Raw genomic sequence first — 20,382 nt, forward strand, 5'->3', positions numbered from 1 at the left:
GTTACACTGCGTGAAGTAGCTATAAGTAGGTCTTTATTGTTGATTATATTATTTTGTAAGGTGAACCAAACCAGTTGGCAGATGTTATAAAACACACCTGCCTGCATCCTCACAACAATGGTCTCCTACTCACCGCACCTCTAAAGTATAGCTTGATTCTTTTTTTTCTCCTGTTTTGCCTGTCTAAGCCAACTTAAAATTTAATAAATTTCACATTTTTGTTTTACATTCATACCATGATTATTATGCAAAATATGTAGTATGTACATATTATATTCCAATAGTTTGTTAAACAAATTTGATTAGATTACTTATTGCAATTTGCAATGTATTACGAGCTTAAACTAAAAACGTGTTTGAATAGATACCTATATAACGAAATATTATATACAGTTAAAATTCAACAATTCTGTAAAAAATTTAATTTTCAGATAATTAAACATCGTTCTAATTGTTATACTTCATTGTAAAAGTGTAATTCGACTTTTAATACTCACGATGTATTTGTTCGTATGATCAGGCGCAGGTCCGTGAGGGAAGCATAACCCCCCCCCCCCCCCCCCCCCCGAATCCATAATAAATATTAATTATATTATTTTTACACTGTTTATTTTTCTTCATTAACTAGTGAATTTTATTATATTATAATATATATAATATACGTCATTTGCACTCTTAAATGCCTCCTAACAAATCGAAATAAAAGATAGATCTCCGAGAGATTTCTTTGTTATATTGCAAAAACAAATTTTATTAATTAATATCAGATATATTTATGCTTTGACTAACTCTATGGTCATAGATTTACTATTAAAAAATTAAAGAAGTCGCTTCTCTTGTTCAGTAGATTTCGAGTGTATCTCGTCATTGGTAAGGTTAGATTACTGTATTGAATTAAATGATAAATTATTACAGATAGATACTAAAAACGATTCTAAACGAAGATAGTGTGCCCGACTCTATTTTTAAGGATATTACATTATTAATTATGTTATACAATTTATAATTATTATTGTTATTATAAGTCGATGTTGCGCGTGGCGTGCCATAGAAACGATGCGATAGTGGGTTTATAGTATTAAATTGCTTAAAATTAGTCCAAATATTTTTGTTGTGTATACTAATGATAAATGTAATAGAGAAAAATGTCAAGTCCTTGCAACTGTTAATATTTTTTTGAATAATGACAATGTAATACTAACATATCATTAGAGGAAAAATCGTGAATTGACCTATTATTGCATTTAAAAGAAAAATTATTATTTATTTATTTTTATTTAATTTTATTTATTTAACGCCCAAAATAAATATAGTGTACAAATAATAACTTATAAAAAATATATAATGAAAAAATTTATAAGACATCGTGAAAAGTATTCTTGCTATTATACTTTCCATTAAATTTTAAAATTGGTATTTTGATTAATACTGAAAATAGATTAAAACATATTCTTTAATTTAGGGAACGATTTTCTATTGTGCGTTAGTAAGAAAGCGATAACAATATGTGTAGAACGTCCGATATATACAAATGTTGTACCTACATTTTAATTTTAATTAACATAAAAACGAAAATTTCAAAATGCAAGTCAACCCATAATTTTATTGTATTACAAATGAAAAGAATATTTGAAATTATCGAATAAATAATAGAAAACCCAAAAATTTTGAAAGAAAAAAATATCAATTTTTATATGTATTTCGATATTATTGAATTTTATTTTTTTTACAAACGCTATTATAAACTTCATTTCATTTAACCAAAATAATTAAACTATTAAAATTTAATAAATTAAATAAAATTATAAAAAGTTTTTATTGATAATGTGATTGATTTTATTTTCAATTATGTCGTGTTTCGCACAGTGTAGCGCGTCTATTTGGTTTCAGCCTCTAGGTCATGAACCCTCCGGTCATAGCCCTTGTAAATTCATGTCTTCGAAGCCCCTATAGTTGTTCATGAAAATAAACGTTTGCAGTTTAAATCTATAGTATAATAATTTATTCGTGTATTGAAAGCAATGAAGAGAATCAAATATGATTAGCTATAATATTATAGCCAATACGTTTAACACTAAGGTATTAATTTCGTGAGTGAAAGATAAGAGATAATATTGATGTATCCTATTTTTAAATGTCTATTTAATTAAAAAATATCTAATTACGCCTTAAGATATGATATTTTTTATTTATTCAACTTGGTTGTAGTACGTTGTTGTACTATATAGTACGTATTTATTATACTAATAAATGTATTCGGCAATAAATACTTGTTTTAAAAATCTCGCAATTCCCATCATAATATCATCTCAACGTCACATTAAATATTTTCTCATGTAGTTATATACTTGTATTTCGATAGTTATATGTACAATCTATTAAAGGTTTTTTTTTGTTTTGGCAATGATCAAGTCGAAAATATTACATTCATAGCTATTAATTTTGTGCAAAAATATTTATGGACTATGGTGTGGAGGGTTCTTGGCTCTGGAATATGCTGTATAGTTTATGTATAAATATATTTAACGTAATTTATTAAATATATACACTCAATGGCGTGAAGTATATTATATTAAATGAATCAATATGTGAATTTCTTTACTTCTAGTAATCTAAATAAATTTGATATAACTTTTTAGGGTTTTAAATGTTCATGTTTCTATTTATAAAAAAATACACCAGACAAATAAATATAAGTTAAAACGACGTACAATATTCTATTAATTAAAAAAGTATATTTGAATTGTATTATGAGTTGTTATTTCGTTAAATGTATCTTTCGATTTGAGTAATGTTATCCTACTATTAATATAACTGTTATAACATCATTTTATGCCTGAACTATAAATTTAAATAATTTTATAAAACTAAAGGTACTTAATCTGTTATAAAAAAAAACTTTTTATGTTTAAATAAAATAATTCGTTTTTACTATTGCCCAGATACGGAGTCTTAAAGTTGTTAAATTTATTTTAAAATTTGAATAATTGTAATTTTGTCTTAGTATAGTATTATCTTAAAAAGTTATGACTTTAAAAAAATATATTTTATGCAGATACTTAATTACTTTACACGAGTATTAAAATCCCAACTAATAAATTGGATAAATTATAAACGTTATATTAATTTGAAATATGAATTACACATTTTTTAAAATTAATTCCCCGTTTTTCAATTACACTTTCTATAATACCTCATACTTACCTATATATATTCTGTTACGAACTTATTGAGTTCCACTATGTGTGTAGTGTGTACGCCATATGTAGGTATATTATGTATGTTTTTCGTTTTATGTAAATAATTATTTTATAAATAACAATTTAATTATTTAATAATATGAAGAGTATTAAAATATTGAAAAATATTGTGATCAAAATATTATATCGTAAAATAATTAAATATCTCATATTATATAGGATTAAAAGCATGGAAGGTGATAATTTACCAGTATCCAAACAAAATTTTTATTTTGTTTGTATTGGATTCAGTAGTCATACATTTTTTTATCAGTGAACAGATAAAAAAGTTTTTACTGTTTAATTTTCTTAAATTTATTGCATTTTATAATATTTACATAATAATGTGAATATATTTTTTTTTCGATTAGTTAAATTCATAAGTTAATCGTACTAGAATTTTAATTTGTCATGGTTTTTTTTTAATAATACTTTATTCATCACTATACTATTGTATACATTTGTTAATACTATCTTACTTTTATTTTTAATTTATGGTTATTTTATGTGTACCAAATAATAAAATGTGTAAACTTAGGGTAGAAATTAAATATTATCATTTATGTATCTGCAAATATTGTTTACGCCTTTTAACGCTTTCTATAATCAATTATTGTTAAAAATATATACCTATCACAGAACTTTATTAATTGTACCTATTAAAAATATATATATTTTTTAATTTACTTTTTTTTTAAATTAATATTACAATTGCTATTAAAAAAACGAACTTTGTAATAAAGTACCATTTTAATAATTGTCTTATTAAAATATTACTTATATTTAACTAAAAACTCATTGACGAATTAGGAGTAATCGCCTACTTATTTATCAATAACAAAAACAATTTTAATTGATTATACTCCAAATTTTGAGAATTAAAAAAAAAACGATCATATTTATGTTGAAATCAGTTTATGGCGCATTAGTAAGCATTATTAATGTGAAACGTTGTATTTAAATCATAAATCACGTCCATTTTCTATTTATTAGAATATGTACACTGTAATTTATACTTCGTTACCATCAAATTGTATTTTGATTTTTTTCATTAAATTGACCGGAACAAGTTTTGAGAATCGTAGTACATAGTCACATAGATCATATATTATGTTAACCTTAAATAATGACTCTACCAAACTTACATTTTTAATGTTATTCTTATTTACCATTTCTAATCGTATATACATATAATCGCATAGGGTAATGAACCAAAACGGTGTATATACTATATAATGTACGTTTCTAAAAGCCTTTCATTGTTATTGGAAAAAAAAATTAAAACGTAGAGTTTTTTTTTTAGAAGTTTAAACAAAATATATATTATACTCAATATAATTAAGTTCATTAATTTGTTGCGTGACACAATATTCATTGTTTGCTACCATTTGAATGCAATCTGTTAATATTTTGGTATTGTGACAGAGAAAAAAAGAAGGAATTAAACGAGTAGAAAACAAGTTTCCATAAAAGAACTGTGTAGTGTGTACATACGTACGATAATATAATATATTATATCGTTCAATATGTCTTTATTATACTAGTTCTTTATGTTCTTGTTTTCATCATTCATTAGAAAAAGAAATAATCCATTCACGTAAGTCTCCTTGAAGATGCATCTGCCATTGTGGTTATTTTTAACGCATTCAGGGATTCCGTTTCTGTATATTGTATATAATATATACTCTTAAGTATGTTATAAGGTCAATCAATGCGAAGAATTGCATTGCGAAATAATTTTCCATTGTCCGAATGAAAATTTTTTAAATTTTTTCTCGTCACCATCAACCTTGTACATTTTATTGTATTATTACTTATTATATAGATGTTTTTTGCGGTGTTAATAAAATTATTAACATTTAGTATCTTATATAGCTATAATATGTAATGTGTGTGCGTGTTTCAATGTATGAATTATCTCCAATTAGAAATCTTAAATTATATTAATATTATTATACTATTATAGATATTAAATTTATTTTTATGGTTTAATATGATAACATAGTATTGTGTTATCGTTAAGACAAGTCACAAGTGTATACATTTAATTAACGATACAATTTAATTCTATACCCTAATGGTTAAGTACTTCATGAAAGTTATCAATCAACTATTTTAATTTTAAAAACAAACTATTTAACTACATCGATTCATTCAATATATTATAATTCTATAATTAATTTAGATGGAACCCATATAAATTATTCTTTGATAAAGTTTTGTTATAAGCTCTCCTCTTCCCTAATTTAAAACTATAATACAGTTAGTACAATGTTCCTTTTTTTAGATAACTATTTAATAACTTTTATTTTTTTTATGCTTAAAACTAATAATTACCTTCTTTTTTTAGCTTAATAGGCGTTAAAATTTAAAACCTTATTTTATCATACAACCAATGCAATAATCAACATAATCAAACTACTATAATATGTTATGTGTTTAACCTAACCATTAATATGTTTTAATTTAATAATACTTAATGAATAATAGAATACGCACTACTCATAAAGTCGTATAATATACCTAACCTTTTCATAAGTATACTATAATAAATATAGTCATAATATTTTTTTGTTAGTTTTTCAAGTTATTTGGTAAATGCAATTTTTTTAATTAATCTTTTGAAGTGTTTTTAAATTGTTCGCACGGTTTTGTTTTGATATGAAGGAGGTAAGGAGGTATAAGAGATGGCTAAGGTTTTTAGTGTTTTTTACATTTATTTTTCAATGTTCATCGCTGATAAAAAAGGAGGAGGTCGAATGTATTGTTTTCTTCGTGACATAAAATTATAGGTATATTTTTTTATCTCAAATTGATACTATTTAAAATTTAATAACTAAACTTTATTAGGTACTATATTGTACTTAAGTAATGAAGAATAATTATAAACAATGGGTTTGTTAGAACTTATTTCTGTCGATCATTTAAACATGATTATTAATTAATTATCCTAGTTTTTAGCAGTCGCAATAATAATTTACATAAAACATTAACATAATTTTTTTAATTCTGTTTAATAATCGAAATTACACTTTTTATTTGTTTTTTTTTCTAACAATAAATGTTTTTAATTATTTTATTTATAAAATAATATATATATATTTTGAATATTTAAAATAGGTATTATTCAATCTTGTTATTAAAATACATTAATATAATATTGACAATATTAGGTATAATATGTGTCGTTTCACTTTAAAGGACGATACAAATTACTATTATCCGAATGTATTCACCAAGACAAATTTATTGCCTCCGCAAATAAATTATATTGTCGTTATCTAAGTTGCAATGCGCTGTTGTCAACATTTGTTTGTTAAATTTATAGCGATAGGCCAGTAAATTGAAATCCCTTAAAGTTTTATTACTGTTATATTATTCGTATTTGTGTAATTAAAAATAAAAATGAAATGATATTTTACCCGGAAGATTTACAACTACCTGTTAAGCTTTTAATCTTCTTGATCTTTATTTAAATGTCATAATGATGAAATTATAACAGTTCAATACTTTTTTTACGAGATTTAACACGTTTTGTGTGACTTGGTAAGAGAGTATAAATTCTAACACAATATTGTGGACAGAACCATAAAGCCTAAACTCATATGACATAAGATTTACATTTATCTATATACTATACGTAATCTATGCGTCGCATATTTAATTCTGTTTAAACCGTGTAACAGCTAGTGCCGCTGCGGTGCTATTATAATAAACACGTTAATAATTTAGAATTACAATTTCTCTATGATAAAACCTATTGCAAAATTTCTAAGAATTTTTTGGGCACAACCAAAAAGTTCAAATTAGCGTACATGGGGCATACAAAGAGCCTAAAGAGGCTAATACTCTCAATAATAATAAAATAAAGTTTAAATACAGCGAATGGGGGGGGGGCACTGGCTTCGTACCTCCTTCAAATACGTCCCTGCATAAATATGTACTCGTACATTTGAATTTAGTTTTAAGTGGACGCAATTATTATGGTATTGGTCCTAAACATCCGTTATCTAGAAAAATCGGTTTTCACGTACCTATACTTTCAATGCAAGGTACTTGTCCTACGTTAAAATTGATTAGCATAACATTGAATGTATCAAAACTTTAATGTAGATTATTATTATAATGGCGATATTTTAAATAACATTACATTTTTTTATAAAATTAACTCCAAATAAGTTATTATGACTACATAGTTTTGAGAAATTTAAACTGCTGAGAGATTAAATTCAGTTAGATTGTCATAAATTTAGCCCCTATTGTTTTAATACAAAAAAACTGTACTGTAATAGGATACTTTCTTTGTGTCCGCCAAACTCGTGGGCAGTAAAGTTACAAACAATTTTAACATATTCATGGCCACACACTCAAAATGTATACCACACACAAAAATAGGTACGGGTAATCATACCCACGAGAACCAATACTAATGATTTTAATTTGTATGTTAATCGATAGAAATATCTAATGTAAACACAAAGTTAACCGAACTATATTATTACAACATGGTATTATAGCTAAAAATGATTATCCGAATTTGAAAATTCTAGAATATATAGGTATTTAAATACTACATTTATTTTATATTAAATATTATTTTATGATCCATATATTGTTCACATGTACTTTTTTCTTACACAATCGAAATTTGTAAACATATACACTTTTTTTAAAAAGTGAAATATGTAATAACATACATTAACAAACATTGGTAATTTATTATGTATGCCAAGAAAGATTCTCCAAAATGCCTATGATTAAAATACCTATAATTCTAAACGAAAACGAAATTTGTCAACTTACGTACTATAATAATCTTACTAATTCATTTTGTGTTTAGAAAATTTTAGTCTCCTCTCTCGAAAATAAAATAAAATCTTCGCCTATGACGTATGATAATACTATTACAATAGTCACTTTCGCAATAGATTGATTATTACTATCGTCCTATTCGCACAATTACACTTATAATCGCTTTTTGCTATTATTGTCTGGACAAGGTATTTTAAATTCAAGAATATTTTATAATTGTTAGAAATCATCATTATGATCAATCTTCATAATTTGCATTCTGCAATCAATCGTAAGTTTAGGTTAGTGATAGTATACATAATAAACCTTAAATGAATACAAATTACAAATTTATTATCAGCTCATCACTTTTATTTTATGCTAATAACTAATAACATTAGGTATTTCTATATACAATATTACGATTTAAGCTAATATAAAGAAAAAATGGAGTCTAAAACACTGCAACAGACAGTTTTGAATTTTAAAATAAATTGAAAGTGTACTGACTTGTATCGACTCTGACGTTTTTAAGCATACTATGAAATCGTTTATAGCAAAACATTATATAAAACACCATATTATTCGCACAGTCGCACAGTCAGTGGACGGCACTGGACGTTAAACGTCGATACTACATTATACTTATGCATATTATAATATTGTCTTATGTAGTTATGTACCTATACGTTTTTTTACCGTTCCGCAGAAAACGTTTTTCGATTTAGCGGAATAGATACCCTCGGTCTAAAGTCCTGGCCACGATTCAAAAGTGTAATCACGTGGTTTTGTTAGTTTTTTTTCTAAAAGAAGTAACGATTTTGTTTCCTTATTAAAATGAAAAAAAACAACTATTAACGCGAGTATATGGTTATTTCGTTTGTATTATATTATACATTATTATAGAGGTATAGGTTTTCTCGAGGCCGTGACGAATAATCCTATAAATAGTCATGTGATAAAATACCGATAACGATAATACTCTCGACTATATATAATGGTACGACGGTACGTACTTACGCGTCTCATACCTATTTACGGTTGCACTGCAGTTTCACTTCAACAAAGCGAATTTATGTTTGTAGAACGGTAGAGCGGTGACGGGGAAAATGTACCCCTCGTCGTGTGGGTGGTGGTGTGTACGCGCGAGACAAGTCTCATTAAAAGTTTACCCGTATATCACCGTCAACATACATATTGTATAAATACCGCTGCATAGTATTCGTATTATATAAGCAGTATTTTTTTCCCTTAGATATTATTATCATTCTATGCATACAGGAAATCGGACTGCCGGGGATTATGTAATTTGTTTTTATTTTTTGTTACATCGCGATTATAGTATAGCATTTTTATAATTGAAAAATTCATAATTGACCGAATGAAATAAATTTGTTTTTCTTCTAAAACGTTTGGTAATTTTCCATTCGACACAATAAGTGAAATGCAAATCATGCAGGTTTTTCACCGCCAAACTACCCATGGTTAATCGAATCACTCTAGCTTACATCGCCGTCCGCGCTCTTATCCGCATAATAATTGTTTCCGAAATTATGCATACGTTATACAGTGGCTTATTACTAACGATTTTGGATTTCAGCCTTGTGCATTTTTCAAGGTTGTGTTCGGTACTAGTTCCATTTTCCCGTATATACGATAGAATGTTTGCTATGCCTATATTTTTCATCCTATTAAAAGTACAAGTAGTCGATACATATATATATACAATTGAGCTGGTAATAATATGAGAAACTTTGAAACCACAGCCTTGGAAATAGAATATCTTATTGGACTTCCGTCCAAACCGTATGTGACCAAAGACAAGACCTGCGGATAACAATAACTATCGAATCCCGTGTACACCTACAAGATAATAATTACCGATATTAATATAGTGTTTTAATATACATTATTATTTATTAGTATTATATTATCAGTGTATATGGTACTTAAAATATCAATTTGTCTATCTTTATTTTCTTTTTATTGTTGCAACTCGATCGATTTATCTTGATCTCTGCATACTATTATGTATATAGCCAGTTCCAAAATTATTATTAATATTTTTTTTTAATATAGTTTACTATATTGTACTATGATTCTGTATAGATAAATTTCTCACTCAAGTATTATTAATTATGTACTATCAATTATTTAATTATGTATATTTTAAAAATTTTAATTTATTAAATTTCAACATGAATTTTTATGTTTTAGTATGGTGGAGACGAATTTTCACCAGATCCAGCTAGATTTGCTGCTCAAAAACCTGGTTCATCTGTGTACAATGCTGATTCTTATTACTTAGGTAATTAGTGTAATTTATATAAGTCAACAAATTGTAATTGTCTTAATATCACGGTGTAACAATTTTATATTTATAATTTATAGACAGCACAGGAAATAATAGCGATGTTTGGACAACTAGTGCTACTGCTCAACTTCAGTCTCCTACTACGTATACAGCATATACTAACCCACCCAATGCGTTGCTGACCACATCTCCAAACATGACGCCAAACAATTTTCCGCCAACAAACACTATGCTAACACCAGAAAATTTGGTAAGAATATATAATTTACTTATAGTCATATATAAAAGCTAAAGCTAACATTAAATTTGAAATAATTAAATTAACGGGAGGTCATTTGAGCTTTATTAATGTGTATATTGCTGCGAACAATACTGTATAAACAAATTCCCCTTCAATGGTAACATAGATTATTACATTAAAAAAACAACATCTATATAATGTATACAATATTTAGATCTCATTGTATGTATCCATTATTATATAATTATGTTGTATATTGTACAATCATCTTATATTATTGTATATTGTTAACTTTTATTTTAATTAAATTTGAAGTTTTAACATAAGTATTCGTAGTTATGTTTAATAAAGAAAAATTTAATAGTAGTCGGGTTAAATGGTTTATTAACTTTTAGTGTTATACTCATTAGTTTTAAATTAAAATATTTGTAGTTGTAGAAAATAGTAAATCATTTAAATGTATCCTAATGTTAAGTTCTATAAATTATTTTTATTTCTTCATATTTTATAGTAAAAAGTCATGTGTAAAACAATTTTCAAATTTATAATTACAGTTACTAAATAAATTTTGTTCTTTTTTTGCATTATTTAATTTTTATTCTATTTATTTTTGATCAAAATTATTGTAATTTAATTTTACTTAGAAGCGGGTAACAAATTTTAAAATATTTTTTTTTGATCACTAAATAAAATATTAGCTCTTACAAAAATGTTAACAATTTGAACATTTATGTAAATTATTGAATTATTAGTAATAATGTATTATTTCTCATTTTTATTTTTAAATTTTTACATTTATTTATCAACTTCATATTTTAGTCCTTAAGGTTACCTATAATAATTTATTTTTGTGTTTATACTATACAAAAGCATTAGAACAAAAGATTTAAATGTTTAAATACCAACTCCTAATTAGCATAAAACATTACAAGGTTTTAAAATGTAGTATTATGAAAAAAAACAATTTAGTTTATAATAATGCATGACTAAAATAGTTGGTTTTTTAAAACTAATGAAATTGTTGTAATTTCAAACTGATATTTGATGCAATCCCCGATTCCAAACTAAATTGTGTGGTGTTGCATACAATTACCGTATACTAGATTATATTTTTAAAAAAAAAAAATCTATTAAAAGCTATCTCATCCTTCTCCCACAATTTAATTAAAAAAATGAAGTATTATACTGCTTAGATTTGAATAAAGAATTTCATATTAGATTTTAAATGAAACATTCATAGTTTTGTATTTATTAAAAATCATGCAGTAATGAAAATACATTCTTTAATTTAATAAAATATTTCTGATAATCATATAATATAACACATGTGATAAAAATAAATTTATTTTTAAGGATACATAATCTAAAGTCATACTTTAAATCACTATCATATTTTTATTCTATTCCAGCATTTTCATATAAAATTGAATTTATTATTTAAAATAACTTAAATATTGACTTTCTTTATGGGATGTACTAATAATGTATCAACCTGATTTATATAATGATTTTTGTCCATTTTTTAGATAAAATTAAATTTTTTAGCAATTATTAACGTTTATTTCAATTTACTTATCATTTTTAATAATCTATAATTATATGTAATTTATTCGATCTTATTAGTATAAGTATAGATTAAATTTACTATAGGAGAGGAATGCTAGTGTAATCAGTTATCACTCATTAATTTGAATTCAGCGCCGTAGTGGTATATTTTGGCTGAAAAAGTTGGAAAATAAGTATCTATCATTTTCTGCCACCATTTACCACTAATGAGCTAAACCAAAATTAAAATAATGAGAGATAAATGATTTTTTTATTGGTTTTGTCTATCTATAGTATATTTAATCTTTGTTATAACTGGTAAAAGAGAATAAATTATATTTTAATTTAATTATCTATTCATCGCAATATCATATAATTTTCAAATAAATATTATTACAGTACATTATTATTACTTTTTTTAATAATCATAATTTATAATTTTTTTTTTTTTTTATTATTTGTTAAAATTTTCTATTTTTTTTTTTTTTATATACATCTGAGTCATAAGTTTGGTGATAATAAATGTTTATTTTTCACAGGGCTATAATACTATTGTTCCAAATGCTAGCATACCTCCTAGTGGTGTTTCACCTGCTACAGATGGCCTAGGCACTTCCCCTCTACCACCTATGTCAAGTTTGCGTGGAGCTCCTCCTTCTGCTCCAAGTCCAATTGCAGTTACCCCTAGCTCAATGATGTACCCAGGACATAACAGTCCCACTATTCAATCTCCCGGGGATACACTTGGCAAAACCTTAGCATCAGTACGATACATTTATTTACTTATTTGCTTTATTTTAATAAACATAATTAACCTACATATTATAAAAGAATATGTAATATATTATATATACACCGGGATATTAATACGGTATGCTTAAATAGTTACCATTGAAGGCTTTTTGTTGCTTTTATTAACAACTAACTAACAACTAACATAAATCATAGCGACAATTCATTACACATTTGTTAGATTTAGTAGGGACTTTATTTTGTTTCTCTATAAAAAATACCTGAATCCTATCCTTGAAATTAAACACCCAATTACAGTACTCTGTACCTACGTCAGTGGTTATGAAATATTTCAAAATTTATTTGTAATATATAAAGAGTAAAAGAATCAATTTCTTAAGATACAACAATGTGTTGTAGATATATCCCACTGACCAGAGTGTCAGCAGTTACAGTTCAAATCCATCTACACCTGTAAGTTCACCACCACCTTTGGCACCTTTAGCGCCTGCAAACAGTGCCGGAACTTGGACCCCTGGCGTAGTACCACCTCATCCTGGATCTCCTCATTTTCCTACTGACCACCGCACTATTAATTTGGTATGTAATATTCTAACATTTCTAACTCTTAAATTTAATAGCTACAATTAGTATTAACATTAACTGCATAAACTTATTGGGTTGGTGTAAATTGTTGAATTATTTCTTTTTCTATAGTTTGTTTTTACAAGTACATTTTTTATTCTATCATAGGGTAGTCGTATGGAAGAAAGACTGGATGATGCCATAAATGTTCTACGAAATCATGCTGAAAGTCAGGCTTTAAGTTTAGCTGGTGTTCAACATTCCGCTTCAGGCATTGTACCATTGTATCATCAACATTTAGTAAGTTACATTATTTTTAATTTTTTTTTTCTAAAACTTACTTATTTTATTTTATATTTATAATCTATTATTTTGTTTTTAGGGAAGTCCCCATTCAGCGACTGCTACTGTAGGAGGTGTTCCAAATACTTACCAAACACTTTCAACATGTCAAGATAGTGATGGGCCAATCAAAATTGAAAGACTAAGCAATATCAGTATGTATTGATCAATTAAAATATTATTTTTTTATTCTAATACTAATAATATTTATTTTTAATTGTTCAAACACAATTTAATTTAATGTTTGTTTTATTGTTATTGTAGAAAAGCGAAAAGAACCTCCAGACAGCTCAGATATCAAGCCTACTAGCAGTGACCACTTGTTAGTAAATAACATCGTTAATGCCAATTCACCCCCAAACAATTCGCCTATAAATAAAAATTCAAAACGATCCCGTCGATAGTAAGTTTAATGTGCAATTTTCCCCCCATTTTCTCAAAGACACATTAACTTAACTTAATTTCAGATTTTTGTTTCGTAGAGGTGTCTCAGGTGTTTGATTATCAGAACCTCAAACGAACAAATATCCATTTAAAATAATTCTAATATGTTAAATTCTAAATGTTAAATTTTTGAAAGTTAATTTTTTAAATTTCTTATTTAATTATTAAATAGCTTAGGATAATAATTTGCACAAGACTATTTTACTAGTTATCCATGATAAACTAAAGTGATAATTGAAAAAAATCTTATTAAACTAGTGGATTAATGTTATATGTATAATGCATATTGTATAATGTTAAATAATAATGAATATAGAATGTCAATTGTCTAAACTATAGTCTTACTTAGATTATTGATTGAAAGACTAAACTTTTTTTTAATATGTATCAGTATTATTAAAATCCCTTTTTATAATATTAGTGAATAATTGTCAAATGAGCGATGGCCAATTATTTAGGATTACAGTAAATTAGTATTGTGTGAATATAAAATAATAAGTAAACGTTTGCAATAAGCATTAGGCTTAGTTACTAAATAAAATTAAAATATCATATACACTGATCCAATAAATAAAATAATATAATACTTAACATAATCAATATTTCACCTATAATAAATGGCACATTAATTTACATAGATATAATAATAAATTTTGTATACTTGTGAGTATGTATATAATAAAACTTGTGTACTAATACATTTTGAAATAGAAATCATGTATATTTGTATGGTATTTTTTGTGTTCAGTTGACATTAAATACTGGCACACCTCTATTTTACCTCATTTACACGCTTGATTCATTAAGATTAATAAAATAGATATTAACTTATTTTATGACTGTTAATTTAGTTGTTCTAGTGCCGATGAAGATAATGAAGATCCTTCAACAAAAGCACATAGAGAAAAAGAACGCAGACAAGCAAATAATGTCCGTGAAAGGTAAGCTGCTAATTCATTAAATTTTATATGGTATAAATAAACGGTCTAAAGTAAAAGAAAATGTAAAACTTCAAAATTGTTTACATTTCTTAATTCAATATCTATTTCTATTTCTATTAATTTAAATTTTAAAACCTATGATATTAAATTATATATTTGTATGATGTTGGAAAATATGTATTTTTTCTTATTAAGAATTTTAAATAAAGTTATTAAGATTATATTAAATTACAATTCTTAGACATTAAACAATAAATATTAAGTTGTAACATAAGTTTGAAACTAATGTTAACTGTAATGTTTCGTATGGCTGTTGTACAAGTGTGGACGACGAGAGTGAAGATCCTGAATTAAAAGCTCAACGGGAAAAGGAGCGCCGCCAAGCAAATAACGCTCGAGAAAGGTGAGCTTTTTTGCCGCCAAATTTATGTGCGGCTCTTGGCTCCTTTTTTATATTATATTAATATCATGGTTTAATTTTAAATTTATTAATAACATGGTTATTCATGATTATTTACATTTAATATTGAATAGTGAAATTAAATAATCATAGAAAATTATTCACATGAATCAGTGATCAAACAAAACTTTATATGAACTCTGTCTATACCCCTTGTACACAGCTATGTATGATCACCTAACAATTGCAAAATAAGTTCCACAGTTTAACTTATTTAAAACCCAAATGTTTTAGTTTTTTTTTTTTTTTATGATTTATAAAAAATGTAGTGATTATTTTTATAATTAATGATGTATAATTTTAACTTGTGAAGAACATAACATTTTTTTAAAAAAATAAATGAACTGTACTGTATTTAATTTTAATATAAAATAATAAGTCATTGTAGGCAATTAAAAAATATTTTATACTTTAAAAGTTTATAAAACCATTCTTATTTTATTATAGATATTTATTTTAAATGTTAAATGATTTATTTTAGAATTCGAATTCGTGACATTAATGAAGCATTAAAAGAACTTGGTCGGATGTGTATGACACACCTAAAAACCGATAAACCTCAAACTAAACTGGGTATTCTCAACATGGCTGTTGAAGTCATCATGTCATTAGAACAACAAGTTCGAGGTAAATTATTAACACCTAGTTTTCATAATAATTACTATTATTTTTGAATATATTTAATGGTCTTTTCAATTTTTTTCAGAGAGAAATCTTAATCCTAAAGCAGCTTGTCTAAAGAGGAGAGAAGAAGAAAAGGCCGAAGATAATGTTGGACCAAAATTGGGACATCATTTATCGGTAGCACAACACATGGTTGTCCAAGGACCACATTTTCCACCCATGACTTTGGTAAGTTTATTTTTAATACAAATTAGTTATTCAATTTTTAAATAGCAATTTTAAATTTAATTCAAAATAATTAATTTATAGCCAAATAATCAAGCAGGCCTGCCTCATAATGGACCCCAGTAGCGATGGAGTACAACTTCACCTCAAATATTATGCTCCTAAGTGATTTGGAGGTGATGGCATTAGTTTGTCCTTACATTAAATCTCCATTAAAATATTGCCAAGTATATTAAATTAGTGATATTTTTTATTCATATGACATTGTTTTTTTTTTATATATACTTGCAACATAAATGATTTTTTTTGCTCTTTGTGATTAATACAAGCTAAGACCGAAGTTTTATTAGACATTTAGATTATATATTTTAAATGTAAGTCTGAATTCAGAATATTTATCTATCAGAGTATAAACATACAATGTTCAAATGTTTTTTTATTTTGAATTCAGTCTAAAATCAATACTTAATTTATATACTGATATGTCTTAATTTACCTAAGCTCTTTTCCAACATTAGATTAGCCAATTTAAAACCAGTAAATAAATCACAATCATGCCCAAATAAGTAATTGCAGTAAGTACAAAAAGTACAAATTTAAACTCAAAACAAGTTCTCAATTTTCTTATGCAACTATTAACTTTTATGTTATATTTTAATTATATTTTATTATTGATCATTACAATTGTTATCATTGGCGCAACTAATTAAAAAAAAAATAACACAATAAGCTCTTCTATACTCCAGACCATGAGAGATCAATACCGCTATTCGACCAAAACTTCTCCGATTTCACGCATTTCTCATTCAACTGCCTACTGACAGCAGCACATAATGGAGAAAATAGAGCCTCGCACCATCTTCTGCATTTGCGTGACAGTACTGATCTCTCATGGGCTGAAGTATAGGTTAAAACCTTTTTACATTCCTATATTCTGTACCAAATAATTATATACATATTATATATTATTTTTATAACAATTAACTGCTCTTATCTATTTAAAAATAACAACTATTTATATATATAATATACAAATGCATTATATCTTAACCATATATGTTTAGCTTAAAACAAAAAACATAATATAACATTAGTAATGTGGTCATATGTCAAGGGTTTTATGTTTTACACATACTTGATAAATTAAAATATTTTAATTTTTGACTTCAAACTAAATTAGATTGCTTATAAAATATATTATGTTAGTTGTCCATCATCTTAAAGAACTACACAAGTAGTAAATATTATATGATGCTGAGCATTGGAAAATTACCTTACCAAGTTGTGCTAATGATTATTATAAAATAATATTCAAGTTACCGGTTACTTCTTAAGTTCAAGGCTTACAAATCTATTCCTAATTAGATAGTAGCATCTTAAATTAATCTTAAAATAATATTTTTTTTTACTTAGATTTGCTCTGTCTTCAATAACGGTATGATTATGTATGATTTATTGAAAGTTGATTTATAAATTTATGAAATAATGTATTTAATAAAAGTTATTTTTAATACACATGATGTGTATTCATGTGTCAAATACCAAATAAATTTTTATTAGTATATTAGAAGAAAAATGTATATGTTGAAGCTTTAATTTTTTTTTCTGATCATTGTTTATTAAATATATTTTTTTTCTTAACAGATAAATATTTTTTTTAATATATATATATATATCAATTTGCATTTCTTAGAGAAAAATAATTAATTTCATTACGTTTGCGCCAGTATTAATTTTACAATCAAAAGTATTATTACATTTTGAAACACATTTCTACAAATCTATATTGTATATTTATTGTAAAAACCGTTTCCTAATAAGAAAAATCTCCATAGTAATAATTTTTTTAATTTTATTTTAAGGTTATTTTTATTTTTACATTAAAAAACTTAGCTTTATATAAATTTTTTTTAAGTGCTGAAAGGTACCTTTAGATTATTCATTCGTTACTTGCTGCAATTTTAATTATTGTTCAGAATATAACAACAATGGTATATAGTTATGACAATATCACTTATCAATCTAATTCAGTTAACATTTAATTATTCAAGTATATTTAACATAATATTATGAGTGTAAATAAACATATTGATTAAATAATTATCAGTGGTCAATGTTTGTTAAAGTAATATTATTCATTTAAGTTAAAAGTTCTAATGTCCGGTACTTAGAACTTGCTTATATGAAAACAAAACTAGTTCACAAGAAGAATACTTAATATAAATTCAAACAAAATTAGATTATAATTGATACTTAATTGAAGGTTGATTATCTTAATGAACATTAATAAAATTATTGAAATTTAAGTAATAACAAATTATAGGATATACTTTTTAACTTATTACTATTTTGACCACTGTAATTATTTGATACTGTTACAAGTTTTATGTTTAATGGTTTTAGTTACAGACAAAAGATAAGTATAATTTGGTTTGCTTACAGCTAAATTTATAGCATCAATTATTTTCCTACAACTTTTACTCATATTAAAGAATTGAACCTGATGTATTTAAAATGTATTGAAGTTTAATCTTTATAAAAAAAAAGTCTTAGTTACCAGGTTTTACAAATTTTATTTTAAAAAAGTTTTTCAATAGTCACTGTCTGTAACTATTAATCAAATACCTCATAATTATTATTTTTACATAAATTGTATATCATGTACTATAACTAATCCTGTCCCATGTATAATGCTGTGGAAAAATATAAATATGTGTACTTAATAAATATATTCTAATTATTGTATTATACAAATCCCACTTAAATTAGGTTCATGTAAGACGTGATTTAGTGGTACATGTTGTACAAAATATGGTGCTGCACTCAAGTTAAAATAAATATTCAAAACATACAAGAGTTTATTCAAATTTAAACTATAGTTAAATAGGTATTATGTATTTTAAAATAAATTATACTTTATCTTAATTATTCTACATACAATCAAAGAAACTTTGTCCAATACCTTTTAATTTAAATCGTACAGAGTTTTACTTAGTGCAGTGTTATATAATATGTATAATTAATTTTCAGCCTGAATACATTTAAAAATTTTAACTGTGAAATTTACTTTTTGTTTTAATTTATATTAACTTTTAGTTCTTGTATTATATTATTAATTCTACATATAAACTTATATTTTAATATAGTTTTAATAAAACCAGACATTTTTCCTTCTAAAATAATTGAATGTTTTTTTTTTATAGAATTAATATTTTTGAGACTTTGGAAGTTAAAATGTTTGGTATTATAATGTAGATTATTATAACTTTTAATATATAAGAAAAATGACTGGAGTTGTTCTGTATCATTATTTTAATATACATAATTTATACTTATATTAAAATTCCCCATTATTGTTATTACATTATTATTGATTTTTTTTTTTTTTTTTTGTAAAATTAGACTAAATAATAAAAATGATGAAATATTGAAATATACATAAACTGATAAAAATATATACATACATACAATATACATACATATTTTATATATGTGTACAATGTACATCATATTTATGTATTAAGATTTTAGTAAACTATTTGTTAGTTATAAATGTATATGTTATGATGCCATAATTTGTATTTTTTTCTTATTAAAACTAAAAAAATGATTATACATTTTTTTTTATTATTATTATTATTATTATTACTATCATTAATTTATATTTGTCATTCTTTAGTATATTAATTAAAATTAATTTTGTTTTATTTTACGTTTAACTTTAAAAAATGAACATCACTTTTAACATCACCACAACAACAATAAAAAATTGTCATCCATAATATTTATGTCGTGGTTTACTGTATATATAGGCTATATTATTTATATGTTAATTTTTGTAACATTTGATTGAGAATAAAAGTTTAATAATATGTATAATATTATTAGTATAAGAAGCA

At 24.9% G+C, this 20,382-nt stretch overlaps 1 protein-coding gene across 9 annotated transcripts in view; it reads left to right on the plus strand.

The window, feature by feature from the left end:
* LOC114124861 (transcription factor 12) overlaps positions 1-20,382 on the plus strand; it is a 33,154-nt gene extending 12,772 nt beyond the window's left edge. For 3 of the 9 annotated variants that reach the window (XM_027988298.2, XM_027988297.2, XM_027988291.2), the window contains 12 exons: positions 10,248-10,338; positions 10,422-10,594; positions 12,670-12,894; positions 13,283-13,462; positions 13,616-13,747; positions 13,830-13,944; positions 14,054-14,192; positions 15,085-15,174; positions 15,497-15,577; positions 16,116-16,261; positions 16,341-16,486; positions 16,568-20,382. In XM_027988298.2, the coding sequence (XP_027844099.1) occupies positions 10,248-10,338; positions 10,422-10,594; positions 12,670-12,894; positions 13,283-13,462; positions 13,616-13,747; positions 13,830-13,944; positions 14,054-14,192; positions 15,085-15,174; positions 15,497-15,577; positions 16,116-16,261; positions 16,341-16,486; positions 16,568-16,609 (1,560 nt within the window). In that variant the 3' untranslated portion in view covers positions 16,610-20,382. The remainder of the gene's footprint in view (positions 1-10,247; positions 10,339-10,421; positions 10,595-12,669; positions 12,895-13,282; positions 13,463-13,615; positions 13,748-13,829; positions 13,945-14,053; positions 14,193-15,084; positions 15,175-15,496; positions 15,578-16,115; positions 16,262-16,340; positions 16,487-16,567) is intronic. The other 6 variants (XM_027988293.2, XM_027988296.2, XM_027988294.2 and 3 more) reach the window with 6 other exon arrangements.

This window comes from Aphis gossypii, chromosome X, assembly GCF_020184175.1.
Source record: "Aphis gossypii isolate Hap1 chromosome X, ASM2018417v2, whole genome shotgun sequence".
In the NCBI taxonomy this organism is placed as follows: domain Eukaryota; kingdom Metazoa; phylum Arthropoda; class Insecta; order Hemiptera; family Aphididae; genus Aphis; species Aphis gossypii.